This window comes from Podarcis erhardii (assembly GCF_964252035.2).
Source record: "Podarcis erhardii genome assembly, chromosome: 6".
Classification (NCBI taxonomy): domain Eukaryota; kingdom Metazoa; phylum Chordata; class Lepidosauria; order Squamata; family Lacertidae; genus Podarcis; species Podarcis erhardii.
Window position 1 is genome coordinate 11,262,313 of NC_138510.1, and position 21,063 is coordinate 11,283,375.

The 21,063-nt window shown below is 45.0% G+C and overlaps 1 protein-coding gene across 3 annotated transcripts; it reads right to left on the reverse strand.

Moving 5' to 3' along the window:
• Positions 1-1,454: 1,454 nt before the first annotated feature.
• LSM14B (LSM family member 14B) lies at positions 1,455-20,842 on the reverse strand. 3 transcript variants are annotated; one of them, XM_081867923.1, is made up of 10 exons: positions 20,342-20,837; positions 10,247-10,410; positions 9,361-9,496; positions 8,295-8,411; positions 5,272-5,439; positions 5,054-5,131; positions 4,227-4,388; positions 3,938-4,091; positions 3,264-3,444; positions 1,455-2,802 (listed from the first exon to the last, which is right to left on the reverse strand). In XM_081867923.1, the coding sequence occupies exons 1-9, from the start codon at positions 20,460-20,462 to the stop codon at positions 3,273-3,275; spliced, it is 1,272 nt and encodes a 423-aa protein (XP_081724049.1). In that variant the 5' UTR covers positions 20,463-20,837; the 3' UTR covers positions 1,455-2,802; positions 3,264-3,272. The 3 variants fall into 3 exon arrangements, with proteins under 3 accessions (XP_081724049.1, XP_081724050.1, XP_081724051.1); XM_081867924.1 differs by lacking the exon at positions 5,054-5,131 and having other exon boundaries at positions 20,342-20,842; XM_081867925.1 differs by lacking the exon at positions 8,295-8,411 and having other exon boundaries at positions 20,342-20,839.
• Between the last annotated feature and the right edge of the window lie 221 nt (positions 20,843-21,063).

A 21,063-nucleotide genomic window follows, 5' to 3' on the forward strand; every position in this document is an offset into this window, starting at 1 on the left:
AACTCTTAGTTCAATGCCACTTGCATGCTACTTAATTTTAAGTCCAGGGTCAATGTCCCTCTGGTTGGTTTCATGGCAAACTATTCTAGGACACAGTAATGTATCTAGAAATTTTACTCCTGTCAGAACACTTATGTAGTCTGTATAAGGGCTGCTGCATTTCCTCATTTGGATGCTTGCTTGATTTCATTCTTCATTTCAAGATCTCTCCGAATATCTTGCTCAGGGGAAACACTAGCAAACCTCCGGAACTCAATTACACTTGGGACCCAGTACCACCACCCACAATGGTTCTGTGAAGTAGTCTTCCCTTTGTTATTTACTTTGCTTCACTCAATGCCCTCTTATGTACTGAGCACTCCTTCCCATAGTTTGTATCCGGAGTAAACTGTCCCACTGGCTTTTTCCATTCTACCAAGTTTCCATTATGACCACAGAATCAAGCACTCCAGTTTGCCCGTCTTGGCTTGGAGGCTTCTAGCATTAGTGGTTTTTTTTATATAGTATTTCTCTTCAGGTTCTCTTGACAGTTGTGTTTTGGCCTGCGGTGCTTTGGCCTCTGAATTGCCATTTGGCACTTTCGATGCCTAGGTTTATACCTTTACCCAGTTAAATTACCATTTTTTTCATCAACCCAGGCAGACAATTTGTTCCAAAGCAGACCCTCCTGGGCTCCTGTTGGCTTTCCTCTCCTCCCACCAGCAATCAGTTCAAAAGCTGCTCTGCCACCATTACTTCAAGCACCAACAGTTGGCTTAGATCCAGGTTTAAGTGGAACTTTGAGACTATAAAGCTCTGCCTGTGTTATCTGGTGCTGCATGGGGGGGGGGGGCAGAAGCAACATTTCAGAGAAGAGCTACCTTGGATGTCCTGGTTTCAACATCCTACCTAGCAACCTAACTTGCTTCCATGATCTCATGCATGCCAATGTGCACCAAGACTATTGGCTCCTTCCTAGCACTAGGCAGCGTGACAACCACAACCATCATGACAGGAAGGTAATTCACCCTCCAGTCTATACATTTCACACACCCAACTTTCTACGTTCCCAGTGACTGAATCACACTACCAAGATCTCTACTCCCTGAAGAAGAATCATTGGCACGGGAAGATAGTGGGTCATCATCCAAGGAATGTGTCCCTCCTAAGGCATCATTTCCCTCTTTCTCAGAGGGACATTCTCCTTCCCCCATGTCCCACATTCTCTCACCAGGAGGGGAGCTATCTTCCTAGAAATGGGGCATGCTGCAACGTCCCCAATGGCCCACTCTGCCAACTTCTCTATTCCTCTCAGCTTCTCAAAGTCAACAGCTGCTTAACCCTTACTTTCAGTTGGTATGAAGCCAGCTCTCATCCATGGTTACCAAGCTTTGCTAGTACTGTCAAGACATGCTGATGATGTTTCCATTAAAAGCAACAACCTTGCAGAAAACTGTTAGCCAACAAAACGAGGATTAAACATTTACATGTTTATTTGTAATTACAATTTACATGACTCCATAAAGCAGCCCATGATAAAGGCCTACAAAATAAACCCAAGCTTTTATAACAACGTAAGTGAATGCATGACCTAGGGAGGAACTGAAAAAGCTAGCCATGAAACAGGGTGGGAGAGAATAAATGGCACCCAAAAGAGGCCTTTTAACAAAACATTCCTATAGCTAACCAAAAGGGACACATGCCTATTACTACAGGCTTAACCCACTTTCATGCAAGAGTTTATAATCCCTCCTTACCCACCTTTCAACCCCCCAAAAAAATTCTTTTTAAAAACAAAAAAAAGACCTGAACTATTTACAGAGTTTGGGAAAGAGGGAATCGGTTGACGGACTTGGAACATGCTGGTTTCCTAAGTTCCATTTAGGTTCCCCTTCCCCATTTTGAGGATTCGAAGTCCTACTCGTGTTCCAAGAATACAAAGCATGTATTGCTCTTTCTCCAAGAAAAGGACTATTAACCAAAAGCTTAAACTTATTTTTTTTCCTTTAAGTAAGGGTGGGGTAAAATCTCAAATCTCCTTTAAGAGTTGCTGCATGGGTATCCCATAACGTGTAGCCTTCCTCACAAGGAGAAAGCTTCACTGCAGCATGGGAGGAGGAGGCTAATATTGGGAGGGGGCTGGAGAACGGCACTTGCCACTGGCCAGCTTAGTTGCTTAGCATTCCTACAGGAGGGGTGACCAGCACCTCAAGAAAATTTGTTGTACAGTTCCCCATAGAAACTATACATTTACGTGGTGAACCCAGAATTACAGATACATGATCAGCGACAATTCCCATCACCGCATTACATACAACTTGTTGCACTACAACTCGTTTCTAGACATCAAAATGATTTGTTTCAACCTGGAGGGTGAATGGTGAAAAGACAAAGAAAGAAAAAAGGAACAACAGAAGGAAGGAGACCAGCAGAATCTTTGTTCCACAGATTAAGAGGTTGCTGGTTTCGAACAAGCTTTGGTTCGCTTTTTCAAGAATTTAGAATTGTCTCATCTCCTTCAGGGAACAGATTAGGTGTTCTATGTGTTCAGCTATAGCAGCCTTTGGAACCTAGAAGCAGCACAAGTTCTTTGTGCTACCTTAAAGAAAAAAAAGAAGAGACTCCTGGTAAAGGTGTTTAGTGAGCACACATCTTTGTCCAAGTTGCTCCAGTGCGCCAATCCTGCTTTGACACAGAAGCAGCAGTGCCGTCAGGAGTACAAGCTTGTGGACATATCACTCCATTCACCCATGTTTTAAGTGCAGCAGGTCTGCTTGTTACCTCCTTCCTATGTACACGGCGTAACAGAACACGCTTGAGAACCTGGACAACAGAAAGAAAAACAGGCATTTTACATTTGCATGAGAACATTTTCCCTATTGCCTCCCAACCTGGTTCTCAAGATACTGGGGAAAATGAACTGAAATATTAAGATTCTGGACTTGATATTTAACATATATATATATATGCCACCCTGAGCTCATTGGAAATAGGAGCAGGTTAGAAGCATAGATAGCAGAGAGCTGCTTCTATGTCACGCTTCCCTTAATGCCAAGAGCTGAGCCAGAACCTGCATTTTATTATCCTTTCTCCAAAGAAATCACAGGACAAATACAGCTATACAGAAACAGTTTCGTGAGTTTCATTGCCATGAAGATCCTGAACTGGCTGGTTCTGATGGACAAACTCATTTTACCAGGTAGACAATTTGATTTACTTGATGCAGAGAATGCCCCAAAGCACTCCAGACCCAGAACCAAAGATAATTGAATTTTACAGCTTGCCTGCAAGGTTCACACTCTTCCAGTGCCCACTCTGGGAGGCGCCTGACTTCGCCGCACAGCTCCAGACCCCCTTCCGCCACGAAATCCCCCACGAAAGCTGCGGCCACGGAGAAACCGCCCAGACACACCAAACGTCTCTGTGTTGAGCTTCCGTTCTTCGGCCCACGTTGTACGCCTTGAACTAAGGAACAAAGGAACAGTTTTCCCAATCAGAATACAGTGGAACATCGGGTTACATACGCTTCAGGTTACAGACGCTTGGGTTAAGAACTCTGCTTCAGGATGAGAACAGAAATCATGCTCTGGCGGCGCGGCGGCCCCATTAGCTAAAGTGGTGCTTCAGGTTAAGAACAGTTTCAGATTAAGAACGGACCTCCAGAATGAATTAAGTACTTAACCTGAAGTACCACTGTACATGCCCCCTCCTAAGATGGTGTTGCAAACCGTTCCCTTGAATGATGTGCACGGTTAAGGACAGAGCACCAATTTACTCTTCAATATGATAACGATGATGATTTTAAACATTCAGCCTCAGGTCAACTTCACAAGCTCCCTGACCAGGGAGGGTGGGGAAAGGGATGCCCAAATGAATAGAACCGTGGACTTCTGATGACTATGATTAGAAAGCCAATGAAGCTATAAAATGGAGGTTCTAAGATCCATGAGTAACTAACCTTTGTTTCAGTTCTGATGAGATGTTGTCAAAGAAAGACTTGGATTTGTCATAGTAGCAGTTGGGCCCTAGGAGTTCTTCATCTGCATTGCCATCGCAATTCTCAGCAGCCACAGCAGGCTCCCCCTTTTCTTCTCCTGCCTCAACTTTCTCATCTGGAAAAACACATTCGTGCGCAATGAACAAGCCACGTTGCCATTTGTCCTCAGCCAGAGGCTTCCCTTCACCCATTGCTGGAGGAACTGGCATCCCAGATCACAACAAGAACACACATTAGCGAACTTGCAAACCTTTAAAATTGAGCTTCTTCTTGAATTCTTTGTCCAGCTCTTCTCGGTTGAATTGCGCATTTGCAGTTTCGAAGTCAAAGTCGCCCTCAAACTTTATTGTATTCTCTTTCACGGTAGTGGGTCGATTCTGCCCTCGGGAGCGATTCCTGGTTCTCCTGTTTCCTGAAAAGAAGTAGAAGAATACTTCCTAACTTGAGTTTCCTTGGCTCTAGACAGGCCAGGTTCCTTGCATGTGACCATGGAGTGATGCTACACCTGTCATTATAATTCTGTTGTGGAGATAATTATAGCAGCCCAGCTGCTCTGGTTATTTGCTACTTGAATGCCTATGAGTGTAATACTGGTGTGGAGCACCAGAACACCCAGTATTTGAATTTACCCTTCATAAACTTCTAGGTTTCAACAATTCAGGCCCCTTCTCAATTAAAGCTGTAACACAGTAAGACCTTTTGCTACTGAACTGCTATTGTGAAGTTTTCAAGTAACTGGAAATTAGAGTAGCCATTCAGGCATACTAATTGGCTCATAACTCAAGATATTTCAACTTGGATTTTGACATTTTCAAATGGACTCATGGTGGTCTGTGCTTTGGATTGCTTAAGTCGTGTTAACTAGACAGACCTCAGGGTCTTGTGGGTCAGAGATGTGCTTTGCCAGTTATCCACATGCTTTCCTTTCTAGACATGACATTATCGAATGTCATTTTGTTCTAGTCCTCTAAAACCAGTGGTGCATTAATCCATGTTCTTCTGCCTAATCTTACACATACAGAAGTAACACACAGGAAGGCAATTCAGTGTGGAAAAATCTACAGTCAGGTAACATACCTGATCTCCTCCTCTGAGGCCTTCTATTCTCATCATTCACTTGCCCTTGCATTTGAACAGGCGCTGGCTCAACTGTATCTAAGGCAAAATAGGAAAGTCTATTCAACTCAACAATATAAACCAACAAGCTGAACGGTATCAGCAAATGTTAGCTGAAGCAGACTTCAGACCTGTTTTTAACAGTGCTGACATATTTCTGAAAGAAAGCATTTCTGTACCACTTGTCTTGTTACTTTGTGGAATCTGGCGCATGTTCCGCTGGACCGCAGGAATGACTTTGATTGGAGGAGCTTTTTTGGGATTCAAGTTTTCAATGGGGCCCGTCTGAACAGCCTGCTCCACCATGGGACTTTTGCGCACTGAATGAACTGATGGAAAGGCAGCTCCTGTGGGGAAACCAAGGAATTGTCAGGATTCACGGTGGTGGTTCTGAACTGCAACTAGTCTCCCACATCCTGCCAAAAGAGTTTGGAACAGAAGGTTCTGCTGAAAAGGGGTTTCACCTAGAATACATTTCCTGCATTTGAGACTAGTTCAGGTGAGATGGCGGCTTGATTTTAATCTGGTCCAAGAAATGAGAGTAATAACATAGAAATAAAATACATATAGAATCTAAATTTTCTTTTAACTGATGTTGGGAAGTCAGATTAACCACTGAGAAGCATTCAAACTGACAGCTATCAGGTTGAACAAGATGGCCCCAGATGGAAATCTAGGCAAATGTTTAGTGAGAGTATTCACAGGCTGAAGTGAAAAAATGTAACTTTTACCTTGTACCGTAAGCTAGTTTCTACACAAACAAACCTCTCCATTGAGACAAGCAAGCTACATAAATTATCCAAGTTCAAGGGCCCATTCCAGCCAAGCAAGAACACTCAAGGAGGGTGTGGAACAGGGCCAATGAGGGATAAGGCCTGGGTAAGAGCCCCAAGGCCTGGAAGGTAGCGATTGGCCACAGGTCCAAAATTCCCCACCCTCAGTGTCAACCAGGAGTGTTCAACTAGTTTAAATTGCATGCAATATCACAGATGTTAGCCTTCTACATAGCCACATGGTTTACACATGTTCTGATCCTCATGCATAAGCACACATTTCAAAGAGGTACTTAGTAGCCAATAATCCACAGCAGACTAGCACACCTGCATAGTTTCTGCGGCCTATCAGCCCTTCACTTCCCCATGTGCCTTGGACCTCACATTGCTCTGAAAAAGTACTAACTTAAACAGGATTTTCCCCTCGCAAAGGCACACTGCTACCCGGCAGTAGCAAATCCACAAGAACTATTATTTGGTTAAGGTGCAGAATACGGCTGTTCATGGTACAGAAGAGAGACGAACAGTGAGTGGAGTTTTTTTTATTTACTTATCTAGCAAAATTTATGTACCGCTTGATTGTAAGAAAATGTTTAGGCAGTCTGTATATTTCCAATAAAGTATTTGGGTCTCCACTGAATCCCTGTTTGTGAAAACGGCTCCCAATGTCTCACCCGTGTTAACATAGCTTGAAACCAAGTTGACAGACACAGTGACGTCTGGAATCTTTGCAAGGCGGGGAAAGAAATTCAGCAGGAGTTTCATTAGCTAGCAGACATGTGGCACAACTCTGCAGGTACTAAACTCTGTACTAAACTCGTTACTCTATCTCATCACTTAAACCTCTTAACAGTGAGGAAATCTCGTAAAACGATAGTGAAAACCAAAGTTTGTCTCAAAAATGTGAAAATCTTTCGAAAGCCTTCATTCTTGAACTAAAAAGCACACCTAGTAGTTTGGGTGCAGAATTTTCTTTTTTGTTTGATTGTATAGTCCTGTTCCAACGTACAAAGCTCACCCTCTTGCCTCCCAGAATTGAGATTAAATGTTCCAGCACTGTCCCTTGTGCATATTTAGCTTTGCACTACAATGGCATTTAGGGGCTAGATCATGCTGTAACTAAAAGCAACTATGCAGGGTAAATTGCCACCAAAACGCAACCCAAACACTTCAGTGTAAAGTTTAGTCTCAGCGTAGTTTGACCAAATTGTTTTTATTAAGAATGCAGATTTGAACCTCTTGCTAAAGCAGCCAAGGGACAATGCGTACCATTAATTGAAGAGCCCTTAAAAAGCAAACTCGAGCATCACCAGAGGAAAATCTGATGGAGCCAACTACAACTTACCTCCTTCATGTGAAAACATTGCAACAAACCTGTCACAACTCACTATCCCCCTGAATGTATGATGCACGATATTCAGACAGCTTCTACTGTTAAGTCTCAAGCCACCTATAAGCTTCCCCAGAATCCTTGATTCAGAAAAGCAGTTTTGATTAGATTTGCAGCCAAAAGAGACATTTGCAGAGCCTTACACCTCTGTTCTAAAAAAAACCCAAGTTAATTCATGCCAAGGTAATGCAACCTGCCTAGCAAGCGTCAATTATGTTCTCAAGCTGGACAGACAATGCACAGCCACGGTCAAGACACATGCAAGAGAACAGAAAAGTAGCCACACAAAGCATAACATGCAATGCAGCCCTCACAGGCAAATTTTACTGTAGGAATTTTGAGTAGAAATTCCTTCATACAGTTTTGAACATTGTCCCATTCCCAGCAGGCACCCTCTCCCCGCCCCCCAAGCAGCTACTTGTCCTCTCCTCTTGCGAAACCTTGGCATCTGATATTTGTAGCACAATCTCAAACCAGAATCTCAAAAATTTTAAAAGGCCACAAGAGTAGCCCAAATCTTATCCAAGGCCAGCCAGTCATCCACAGACAAGACATTCTACTATACAACAGCTTGGTGTCATGCATGTCCTATAAGCCATCAGTATTCTAGGCTTACAGGTTCAATTCCTTGAACTTCAATTTGCATTGTGGTTTCTGATCATCATAGTTTTGCAGGCCCTCTTCCGGAAGCTCCATGGTGTAGCCTTCAAGGAAGGGTTTCTGAACTTAACTAGTGATCAGCCTCCTTGCTTCCTGGTCCCCACATTTCACTGGATTTCTCCTACGCCACTAGCTGCCTTCCCTCTAGCTAGTTCTGCCTCAATATTTAAAACACTACCCAGAACTCAAGCTCCTTTTCGTCCACCAATCAAATACCTGGAGCAGAAGCAAATGCACCAAGGTTTTCAGAAAGACTACTGCTGTAATCCTTGCTGAGGTTAACTCTGTTCAGGAGCAAGAAGGGGGGTTAAAAGACAAAATGGTTTTGAAAACACCATGCAGTTCTTCCAAATACTTGGAATCCTCAAGCTGCTGTTACCCTTAGAAGACAGCAGGTGTGGCTCTGATGACAAGTCAGGCTCTGAAACTGGCTGAGGAGACGAAGAAGAGCTAGGACTGGAAGCAGCTGCTGATGCTGGAGGGCTTACCAGTTTCTCTAAAAGAAAGACAGGAGGGGAAAAGACAAAGCAAAGAGGGATACCAATAAGACACAAGGCACTAGAGTTATCCAGGTGAGTTGGGAAAGAAAGATGGCTCAAGATCTGTGTGTGTTCTTACAGTTTTGAGACTGGGGAGAATTTAACCAGGAACAAAACAGATATTGGTACCAGAAGAACATTCTGCATCACACAACTTAAGCATCAGCCTATCAATGCCTTTAAATAACTTACATTGCTAATAAGCACCTAAAATGGAAGCAACTGTTCAAACATACTGCCTTGGATTCCTCCTCTCCAATTTTCAGCTGATAAATGGAAAGCAGTTATGCTGGAAACTTAACTGCTGAAAAATATATATATAGTTAAGAGTTCTTAAAACCCGGTACAGTTTCTTCTCACTTGCTGTGATCAGATGACACCCTTACTCTCATTTTACAGCTGAGGAATCACAATGAGTTTATGAATGAGCTGGGATTAGTCCAAAGGTAGCAGCTCTGACCCAGGGTTTGGTCTGTTGCACCACAGCATGAATGGCCTTTCCCAAGGTGGAGGACTCCTACAAGATTCAATTCATAAAGCTAGCTTGTTTCTAGTCAGCAGCTAAAGCAAAGAAATCAAGCTTAATTCCAGTAAGACATGGGCTGCTGAAAAGACGTGCTTTTAACAACTGAGGAATACACACAATATAAGTCTTCAGTTTAGTCCTCACTGCAGGTGGTAAACAAATGTCTGGGCTGTCCACTTTAGACAGCAGGAGGCGGCTCACGTGATGGAATTCTTCCCAACGGGAAGAAAAACAAAAACATCCAGAGCCTCTTCTCTCTCCAATCAATACCGAAGTCTCCTCCATGCTGGAAACTGAACAGCATTCCCTGCGAGTCTCCAGCTGGAATCTGGAGTGGAACAGCCCAGGCAGACATATCAGTTTATTGTTACAGTACTCACCTAAACCAAGGGAAGCTGCATACTGCTGGCTAATTAAAGAGCTGGCAGCAAGCTGGCTGTAGGGCGGCATACCTCGGAAGGGACTGTAAGGCACGTGTGGCTGAAAGGAAGGTGCTGAGGCAGAGCTCAGAGAAGACTACAAAATGAGAGAACACCATATTATATTATTTTATTATTTATTTGTACACCACCCTATACGCACAGGTCACAGGCTGACAGGATAAAAACAATATGAAAAAACAAAATACATAAATGCAAACAAAAACAACTCAATAACTCCCCTACCCCACACCCACAAACAAGAAAAATATTAAAAGGGCATTGGGTGTCAATCAGCCAAAGGCCTGGTTAAAGAGGAATGTTTTTGCCTGGTGCCTAAAAGTGTATAATGAAGGCACCAGGCGAACCTCCCTGGGGAGTGCATAAAGTTATGCTTCTAAAGTTAAAGGCTGCAAAATGAAGATGGACAGGAGGTAGGAAAATATTCAATGCTAGCACAGTTGTTTTTTAACATTCAGAATGTTTAGCATCACTACTACAAAATAGCACAGGTCCTTGTAGGTTAACAGCTATAATGCACAGGTTGTCAGCAAACAAAGCCAGACAAGGGCGGGGATGGGACAGAATTGACTGCTACACTATCATCCCTTTTGGGTGGGGGGTGAGAGCTAGCATGTGTGAAGGAATGAACACTCTTAATATAGGGGGAACAGCCTAACTCGAATCTAAGAAATGGCAGAGGGGCTGTCATGCTTGTCTGCTGTACCAAACAAACAGAACAATCTTGTGTCATCTTAAAGACTAAAAAATCCAATAGTCATAATTCAATTAAGAAGCTCAACTGCTGGATGAAGCCACCACTGGCATTTCAGATGAAATAACTTACCTGGACAATAGCAGGATCCTGGGGGAGATTATGCTGCGCTTTTGGAGGCTCACATACAGTGATATCTTTAATATCACTACCTCGAAAGATGATATATTCATAAACTTCTTCCCTTGGAGGGGCAGGACGGTCTGTGGGACGATCTTCAGTTCCAAAGGAGCGCACTTTGAACATTAAAGAAAAAGTACTAATGTTAATAATTGGAAGACAACAGGCCATTTTATATTGCCTTTATGAAACGCATTTGATAGCAGCGTCTCCCCTGATCTGCTTGAACTACAATTCTGAGGACTGGAGCTGGGACCAGGGGCGCCGACTTATAAAAAATATTGGGGGGCGGGGGCCCATACCGACTTATAAAAAATATTGGGTGGGCCCCAAGACCTCCAAACCGCTGCTGCTGGGGGAACGAAAGGGGCGAGCCCCGGGCTGCCCCAACCTTAAGTGAACCTGTGAGGGCCCGCCCTTTGCGGCAGCCGATTGGCTGCCGCCGTGGGCGGTGAATATTAATGAGCTAGGGGGAATCCCCGCTTCTCACGGGGCTGACGCCAGCCCCGCGAGATTGTTGATGGGTCGAGATCGGGAGTGGCTTTGTTTTAACTCATTACTGAATGTATTTTAAAAGGTAACTATCGTCAAACAAGGAAAAAAAAAATACCAACATAATTTTGTGATTTTACAAAGCATAATATAACTAATAATTTTCTTAAATTATTGGGGGGGCTGAGCCCCCCCAAACGAATTTTTGAGGGGGCTCGGGCCCCCTCAGGCCCCATGGAGTCGGCGCCTATGGCTGGGACGTCTGTTCTGACCTTGCCTGCTACATCCTAATTTGTCCAAGGGGCAAGCTCTCTTCCCTCCAACAATTACAGTGCAAGCAGCTCTTGGTACTTGTGGTGACTGATGCTGAAAACCACCTCCTGACTCCCCCTTGTTTGCACTGCATTATAGAGCAGGACTACAAACTGGCTGTTGCAAAACTATTACAGAGGAATAGATGGAAGTCCTCTGAATATGCAACTACTATTCCTCCAATACCCACTCTTTATCAGTATCTTTTTCACTCCAGGCAAAGACATTCCCCCCCCCCCCCGGCCTTTTAATCCTGATGAGGCATTTTATTATTTTGAATTCTGATCTATTGAGTGTTAATTCATTGTGTATTTGTTAGCTTTCCAAAATATGAATCACTTAGAAATATTGGAAAGGAGATCAGTCTTTAGTATCAAGGACAACAACATTTGTCAAGGTTCTAGAACACAGATGGGGAACCTTCAGATGTTTGCAGGCTCCCAACAGCTCCAAGCAGACTGGTCAATGGTCAGGACAGCAGCCCACAAATTTCTGAAAGGCCACAGGTTCCCCAACCCTGTATACCTGAAGGAGCATCTCCACCCCCATCGTTCAGTGCCTGAGATACAGCACTGAGGGCATTCTGGTGGTTACCTCATTGCAAGAAGGTTACAGGGAACCAGACAGAGGGCCTTCTCAGTAGTGGTGCCCACCCTGTGGAATGCCCTCCCATCAGATGTCAAGGAAATAAGCAGCTAGCCTATTTTTAAAAGACACCTGAAAGCAGCCCTGTTTTGGGAAGTTTTTAATATTTAATGCTGTATTGTTTTTAACACTCGATTGGGAGCCGCCCAGAGTGGCTGGAAAACTCTACCAGATGGGCGGGTATAAATAATAAATTATATTATTATATAACCCCATTGTGTTTGCTTTGTATAAGCAAGTTTGGCTCAGCAATTTAGTCAAATTGAGTCCACATTTCAATGCACAGGATTTGTGTTCCCCAGTAATTTGTAGAGCAGTAATGAGACCATACCACAGGGTTAAAAGGAAGCTCAGTTAAGAGGCAGGAGAGGGGGGACGGACAGAAAGCATTAACAGAGTCATACAAGACATCTATCACTTCATTCTCCCTTAAATTCAAGCCTTTCCCATCTCAGCAGAAAGGGCACAGGAATATAAAAGTTGTGTTGGTAAGTCCACGATGTCACAATGATTTAAAGGAAGCAAAGGGTATTTTTTTAAAAAAAGTCTCTCAAGCAGCCAAGAGAAAGAACAGTTACTCTAGAACAGTTGTCCTCAAACCAGACCTTCAAAAATGCCAGAGGGTTGTTGCATGAACACATTTGTGAACCCAACCAATAATGTTTTACACGTTTTAATAGTACCAAGTTTCCCTTTTACAGATCAGTTACATTTATGTTGGCGTGAGCTGAATAAATTCAGCATTTTCCAGATAGTTGTGTTAAGCTTCCGATGCAGCTATTGGCAGGCTTCCCATTTACATAAATATGATGCTGCAAACAGGATTAAGGCTGTCAGAGCTCTATTTACATGTTCATGATACTCCTCACTATACCATCCAGAACTATGCACAAGTCTTCTAACTAAGCCAATACTAGGCAGTCTTCTTCCCACTTCAACTTACTGAAAGAATCCCATTTTTGGGAGACAGTGAGAACTTGGTTTCTATATCCTTAGCTGCAGATAGCAGGCAGAGCTGAGAACTGAGACTGGAGCCTCAGAGATAGAAGATGTGTGTTTTGCTTGGCTACTGGTGATCAGAGAACAAGGCAGCACAGTAGCAACTGCAGCAAGGACTAAAATGATTCAATCAGAGAAAACAAGAAAGTAAAGGTAGCTGTGTTGCCAACAATAAAATCTCCAAACTATTAGGGGGAAACTTTTGTATTTAGCAGCTTCTGGGAGCTCCTGACAAGGACTTATAAACAGGGTCGTTTGTGAGGATGACCCAGAGTGCAGTATTGCGCTGTCTGTAGGACCAAGAGACATGGACGGTGGAGAAGCTGCTGCAGCAGCGACCTGCCATGTTTGTCTTCGTGCCCGAGAATGTGCAAAATAATTACACCTGCAGCAAGTGCAAGCTTAGAGCAGAGTAGACAGTCGTGGAACAGTGACATAGATGGGGTGCCCCCAGAGAGGAGGAAGATTGCGCACTGCAGGAGACAAACCCCTGGAGGAACATGACACACAGAAGCAGGACTTGTCAGGAGCCATGCTGTGCCACTGGAGCTGCAAAATTGATTCCATGCCCTCACCTCGGACAGATTCTAGGCCAGAGGAGCAAGGATAGCAGTTGCAGAACTCAGAATACACCGAAGGTGGCTGTGGAAGGTACAGCATACAGAACAATTCCTGCCTCTCCACAGAGTAGGTAGAGACCTGTGGTAGTAAGTGACTCCATACTGCGGAGGACAGAGGCAGCAGTGTGTGGAGGAAACAGGACGCCACAGGAGGTGTCCTGTCTTCCAGGTGCAAAGATTCATGTGACTGAAGTTGCCAAGTCTTATAAAGCCCACTGGCCATAACCTCTTCCTTCCGATTCTTGTGGATAAAAACGATATTGCCGGACACAGCCTTTGACGTTAACCAAAGAACTATGAGACTGAGCAGGAAGCCAAAATGCCTTAAGAGTACAGTGTGATATGGGGGGGGGGGGAGATCTAATGTTATTCTAGGCAGCTTCAGATCAAGGGAAGTACCAGTACTTAGTCCTGCTCTCTTCTTTCTTGGTCGGACCACACTGTGTCCAGTTCTGGTCTCCACAATTTAAGGATATTGACAAGCTAGAACTTGTGCAGAGGAGAGAACTACCAATATGATGAAGGGTCTTGAAACCAAGCCTTATGAGGAATGGGTATGTTTAGCTTGAACAGGAAACAGGATATAACCATCTTCAAATATCTAAAGGGCTGTCACATGGAGCATGCTTGTTTTCTCCTGTTCCAGAACCCAAACCAATGTCTTCCAAGATACCAGGCGATTTCAACCAAACATCAGGAAAAACTTTCTGATGGTATGAGCTGCTTGACAGTGGAACGGACTCCCTTGGAAGATGGAAGACTTTCCTTCAATGGAAGTTTTTAAGCAGAAATTGGATGGCCATTTGTCATGGATGCTATGGTCGAGATTCCTGCATTGCAGGGGCTTGGACTAGACAACACTCATTGTCCCTTCCAATTCTACAATTTTAGGCTTCTATGACCAGCTAAAACAGCATGAGTTTAATATTGTATCAACCATGAAGTTCACTGGGTGACCTAGGGCTGGTCACACACAGCATAGTGGATGTCACAGAGTTTTTTGTTTGTCTTTTTGAAGATAAGAAATAAAAGTCAGCACCATTCCGACCTTCTTGAAGAAACAAGATAAAAATATAACAAAATGTTAGTGCATAATTCTCTGCCAGCTGCCAATGGTATTATTGATATAGGAATTAAAAAAATAAGCAAGGACATATGTGGAGTATAAAAAGTATAAAATAATAGGTCAAGAAATGCTATATTTGTGTAGGCCCAAAATTAAGTCTGCTCAAGGGATTATGCTGGTATCAAGGATCCATTTATTCACACCAACTTATATTGGTAAGTATGTTTTGCTCTGCCAAGTGTTGTGTTTCTCTGTTTCTCAATGCTAGAAACTCAGATATACAATCTAATCACCAAATGGCACCTTTAACCTAGATTACGGCTGCCACAATGGAATGTCAATGCGCCATTTCCCCCTGCCACATGGAGTAATAATTATTTTCATTTCTACTTTGAAGAGAAAAAAATCTCAAAGCTGTTTACAACACATTAAAACATCAAATAAAACAATCCAGAATGAAGCAAATTCAAGCTTCAAGGAAAATATTTCAGATCCATATCTAAGTGACATTTTGCTTTCCCCGTATTTATTGACCTACTTGATTGATATAGCTGTCCCATAGCAGACATACTCTAGGAAGCTAATGTAGTTGTAGTGGTTAGTGTGTCAGAGTAGGACCTGTGAGATCAGAGTTCAAATCTCCACCGTCATGAAGCTCACTGGGTGACCTTGAGCCAGTCCGCAGCCTCCTAACCTACCTCACAGGTTCGTTATGGAATTAACTGGGGGGGGGGGTGAACCATGTACTCCTTGGAGAAAAGCCCGGGATATAACTGCAGTAAATAAGCTCTTCTGCTTACCTGCTTTAGAAAGCTGAAGGGACCAGCCAAATGGAGATGTCATTTGCCAACCTGGTGTACAGAGATCTCCACATGGGCTTAAATTGGACCTACAACAGTCACAAAACCTGTCTGGGGGGTTTCTGAACTGCCCCTTCTCTGTGTGAATCAGCATGTGGACACCCTCTTCCAGGTTTTCTTCAAAAGCACAGGGAAATGAAATGTGCTCTTACTGATGCTACACTAATTCTCAAAAGATACTTGCAACACTTCTTGCTGTTTTAGTCTTAGGGATATAAGCTCCCATCTCTCTTCTAAGCTGTGGAGAAAGGCACAGGCTCACCTGTTGCATTTTAGCTCAGCATTTATGCCAGAAGACACAGTTCTCCCCCTCTTGGGCAGTAGGCAGTCAGTCTACTAAAATGTTAATTTGAATAACAAAGCCAGCCAAGATTTCTTGACCATAGGTAGGCAATATTGAGGACTTTTTGAAGCAGGAGGTGGTGGCCAGCAACACTGCTGTGGATTATCTGCAGTAGACACTTCTTGGTGCTGCAGAAGCGGTGCATTTTCGCAATGGAAAGTTGTGAGTGTGGTATGTCCAAAATACAATGCAAAGGTTACCCAGGATAAGCCTCCCTAGGGACATAGGAAGCTGCCTTATGCCAGATCAGACTATTTGTCCATCTAGCTCAGTGTTGTCTACTCTGCCAGATCTTCAGAGCCTCAGACAGATTTTCCCTATCATCCGTTGCCTGATCCTTTTAACTGGAGATACTAAGGATTGAACGGGGTGTCCTACGCATAAAAAAAGTGAGTGCTCTACTATTACTACTAAGCTGTGGTCCTGCTATGTAAAGATTAAGAACAGACAATTGATGGCGCAGGAAGTGGGGAGCTAAATCCAGCCTGCCCCTCCTCTGTTAAGCACATGAGCTTCTTTTTCCAGACTAGCAAGCAGAGAGAGGAGTATAGATTTTCTTTTAATGTAGTCCAGTGTTAACTGCCAGACACTTTTGACACAAGTTCTCTCCTTAAGCACCTTACTTGTTCGTTTCCATTTGCCTAGATTTGTGGTGGTGTGTGGAAATCCACTGCCTCAAGTCAAAGAATCTGTTGCTGGTCAAACAGCAGAGGAAAATATTAAAGAGCCCTTTGCTGGTCTCTGCAAAAGAATATTCAGGTGAATCCAAATTGCTTGCCCTTCATTCCATGCAATATTCAAAATATGTTCTTGCAAAAAAATGAGTTGCTGACCTAAACTAGACACTACCTAGGATGTATGGTTTCTTAATCACCACGAGGACTAGTAACTGGCTTAAATTAAAACCAAGAAGGAATTCAGAAAATCTAGCCTAAGTTCAGGTTCAAAACACAACTGCTTGTTCTTGTGTGTCATCTACAAAGACAAGAATACTGTCAATCGAAGTGTTATTAATTCAGAAACACATTGCTTTTGATAAACAGATCTGAGGGACTAGGACTCTGCTTCAGCCAGCTACTGTTTCAACAAGATGCACATAAGAGTATTAATCCTATACTAGGGAATTGGAGAGGAGACAGAGCCTGATATTTAGCTAAACGCAGAAGACAGCAGTTCACAATTGAGTGCATATCAAATCTATAAAGAACGCAGAATCAGTCCTCAATCACACTTTATGTGGGCTGATGCAAGAGGCAGGAGCAGTGCAAGGCAGCAGGATGGAGGACCTTTAAAGGAGACAGACATACAAGCTGAAGGAGGTGGGGCTACATTCCAACTGCCTGCAAGGTAAGGGAAGCCAGACAGCATACAAAGCTATACAAGAGAACAATGGCTGGCTGCTGCAGACAGCCATCTCCCTCCTGAATCAAGCACAGCAAGATCAGGTATCAGATAAGCTGCACTAAAAAAGTTTATTTTCCCCTCCCCCAAATACTGCTGTTGCTTGGCTGCTGGGCTTTAGTATTAAGACACACAAGGGATTTCTTAGCCTTGGACAAGAAAACATAAGGCTAACATCTGGTTGACCATATTTCTTTAATTAAGAGAATACAGGAAGCTGGAGGGGAATTGAACTAGAATCGAGTATACGTGCAGCTCACTGCCCCCCCCCCCCAGTGCAGCCAGGTAGCCAGCTATTAAACCCTGCACATCCCAGCCAGGTTTGTCAAGCTCTCCTTCGGCTTTAGCAGCAGAGAAACATACATTGGGAGCCGACTATGAAGGGGCAAGGCCATAACAGAACACATGCAATTCTGCCCATCTACAAGGCCTGCCTTCTTGTTTCCTCAACCTAGAGACTTGGGCAGTTTGTAGTCGGGTCACAACTAACCATCTCAGCTGAATCAGGATAGAATCAGCCCCCCCACCAAACACTTGTCAGTTGCACACAATCTTAGCTTCTACATCATGTTCCAGAGAATACCATGCCTTATGAAAGATGTGGACAGCCCAGCACTGGCCTCCAAGGTGTTCTAAGCCCAAACAAATGCAAGGAACGAACAAACCCGTTTTCTTTACAGGTGTTGGGAAAAGAAAAGAAAAAATCAAGGGGTGAAGCCTCCAAACAAAATGGAATAAGCAGGGAGGAAGGGAATTCCCTTTGTGAGAAGAATGGTTTTCAGAGACCTTGCTATGAGAAAAGCCGTCTTCAACGTGGTATAACTGTCTCTTGCCAAGAAAGAAAAGGGATGAAGCTGGGGCCACCCCCAAGGCATGACCCACAAGCTAAATGCCAGTACCACCTAGTGTGCCAATCACCTGCAACAACCTACAACTGATCTTTTCCATTTACAGATTCCAAAAGCTGGAGAAATTGAAAATAACACAACAGAATGCTTTAGAGAATAGGAGGAGGCAAAGCAGCCCCTCAGACATCTGCTGCAGGAACCTAAGTCACTTTCATCATTATCAAGGCAAAGGTCCCGGAGAAGCTTTCCAGGCCCATGCTGTTAAAGCTTAGAATACAGGGGCCCCCCAACCCATTAAGTGAAGGGGAAACATGGAGACATTTCCCTGGCTCTCAAAAGTAGTGAGGTGAGAAAGAAAATATGAACCACACATCTTCCCCAAGTCAAAGACATGAGGGTCTCCAGGTGAATAAAGTAGTGCCCTTACATACTTGGCATTTTACAGAAGACTAGACATTCTCTTTTCTACTCTCAACTATTCATGCAAAGTTTTGAAAAATGACAAGATATGACAGGAAGAGAAATGACGATCCAGAGACCAAAGTGGATGAAATGAAGCTGCAAAGACCATCTTTTCCCAAGCATACCCTCAGAGACCTGGATTTTGAGGCACACTTTCCCCAAATAAGTCCAATTTGACCAAACTGCAGGAGGCAGTGGAAGACAGGAGTGCCTGGCGTGCTCTGGTCCATGGGGTCACGAAGAGTCGGACATGACTAAACAACAACAAAACCTACATATAGAAGCTACAAAGGCTGCAGAACACATTCTCCTCCTGGTAATGTGGGTTTTCCATAAAATGTTCACTCCTGATTTACCTATGCCCTAAACCAATCTGAATCAGATTAAACATGTTTAGATGATGTGTACTTTCCTTCCAGCAATTTACAGATAACCAGAACATGAGAATGGGTATTGCACATGGATTTTTTCCCCAAACCGGCCATGCTTCCTGATGAAGTTTCACAACACTGAAACTGTACAATGTAGCTGGCATCAAATTTCTCCTATCTATTCTCACAAAAAACATGGGAAAATTTTCCACAGAAAAATATAGGAACAGAAAATTTTCCACACCACAGCTGCTTCCCATAAAGTGAGCTTGCAAGACTGGAAAAAGGCAGCAGCCAAAGTTCTTCAGAGAGTATGCAACTTAAGGCCTCCAGTTTGTTCATCTTTCTCTTCAAAGTCAGAAGGACGCCTATGCAAGTAGAATTAAGAAGCTCGCCTACTCTTCTGTGAGAAACAGCAAGAGGTAGGAAGTGTGTCGTAAGGAGTTGCAGCATCTACAAAGCCTGTTTTTATAGAACAGACTTTCTCAACCTTCTGTCTCCAGATATTGTTGGACTACAAACCCCATCATCCCTGACCACTGGTCCCTTCTATCTGGGGATGATGGGAGATGTAGTCCCAAGGTTGAGAAAGGCTGTCTGTCCTATAGGGGTAGAAGATGCAGGTAGCCCAAGATTATATTCCTTACTTGTATTAAAGAACAAAGCATGCAGCATGCAAGGGGACCCTTTTGCTACCTAGGCACAAGTCTAGCCAAGAGCCTGGGAAACATGCACAAACTGTTTAAAAAGAAACGAAAAACCCCCAAGGCCCTCATGATTAAGGCACCCTCTTCCCTTGTCCAGACATCCACCCCCCTGCGCTGTCTGGCTTGCAATTTGCAATCTTCCCCACTAATGGCAAAGTGTATAAATATCAACGCTGCATTTTTTTCCTCTTTTAGCACCATGGGGTTTGCAAGAAAAGAAAAGGCAGTACTGCAAGCAAGCCATTTGCAGCCTCTCCGTGGGGAGGGGGCGAATGGGGAGGAAAAGAAGCAAAGACTGTTTGCAAAGGAGGCTGAAGCGTTGCTCTCCACCCCACTGCCTACCTCTCCTTCCAGCTTCCCACCAGGCCCTTCAACCTCAATTTCAAGAGCAGCAGCAGCAACAGCAGCAGCAGCTCCTCCATCTATGAGTAGCCATGTTTTTCTGGGTTGCTGTTTTTCTTTCCCCTCTCCCATTTTTTTTTAAAAAAAAACCCCCACTGCCGAGCAAATAAATTAGGACTATTTGGGAAGCACACGCCCCCTTTAAAGCTCAGCTGCCTCCCTCCTCCCCCCCCCAGCCGAAGGCAGACATCAAACCGCACCCCCTGCAAATGAAAGAAAGGAAAACGCTGGAGGAGGGAGGAGGAAGGGAGGGAGGGAGGGGGGAAAGGGAAAAGAAAGGAATTCGAGGTAACGCGACTTTCCCGACGTCGGACCCGCTTCTCTCCTTGGGGGGGGGGGGAGAAGAGCAAAAGGATGGGGGCCTCACCCACCGCCTCTCCTGGCGCCCCCCAACCCAGCCCCCGCCCCAAGCCCCCTTTTATTCCTTCTCTCCCTCACGCCCACCCGCGCACACGGGCACGCGCGCTCGCCCCCCCCCGCGGCTTGTGAGGGGGGGGTCTTCGGCGGCCCCCTACCCACCCTTGGCCAAGGCGACGGTGGAGTTGTCGGTGTCGATGGTGTAGAGGATGCCCTCGTAGCGGATCTGCGCCTTGGAGATGAGGCTGATTTTGCTCCCGATGTACGGCGTCCCCGAGCTCATGGCGTCGCCGGGCTGGGCGGCCGCGGGCCTCGGTGGGGGGAGCGCCGCAGGGCAGGCGCGGGAGAAGTCGGGGCTTGAGGGCGGCCGGGCCGACACCCCGCCAGGGACCAGCACTCTCGCTCGCAAGGCCGGCTGGCTTAGCCAAGGCCCAGCAGCCAGGCTCGAGTTAGCACGGCGGCGGCGGCGTCTTTATTGTTTACCGCAGCTCGACCTCTTTTTTTTCCTCTCTCTCTCTCTCTTTTCTCAATTCCTCTCCTCAGCTACGTCCGAGCCACTCGCCGCTGCGGCGGACTGAGGAAGGAAACCCCGGCCGGCCGCTCCTTTTATAGCCCCGGAGGCAAGGCGGCGATTGGGGGAGAGGGGCGCGCGCGCGAGGCAGGCGGGCGGGCGGCGTGAGGGGAGGAGGGAGAGAGAGAGAGAGAGAGGGAGGGGGGGGAAGAGAGCGTGCGGAGGAGGTGGGGAGGGGGGGTGAGTGAAGGGCGGAGCCGCGCAAGCGCACTTGGCAATGCGCGCGCGCCGGACGGCTCGCGAGGGAAGCGGGGCGGGGAGGAGGCGGTGAGGGCGGAGAAGGTCAGAGGGAGGGAAATGGGAGGGGAACGCG

Excerpts from the sequence above, each read along its gene's own strand:
- LSM14B (XM_081867923.1), bottom strand. The coding sequence starts at position 20,462 with ATGAGCTCGGGGACGCCGTACATCGGGAGCAAAATCAGCCTCATCTCC. Across the intron at positions 8,412-9,360 it reads TGCAGCTTCCCTTGGTTTAG|AGAAACTGGTAAGCCCTCCA; the intron begins GTGAGTACTGTA and ends TCTTTCTTTTAG. Across the intron at positions 5,132-5,271 it reads ACAAAGTAACAAGACAAGTG|ATACAGTTGAGCCAGCGCCT; the intron begins GTACAGAAATGC and ends ATTTTGCCTTAG.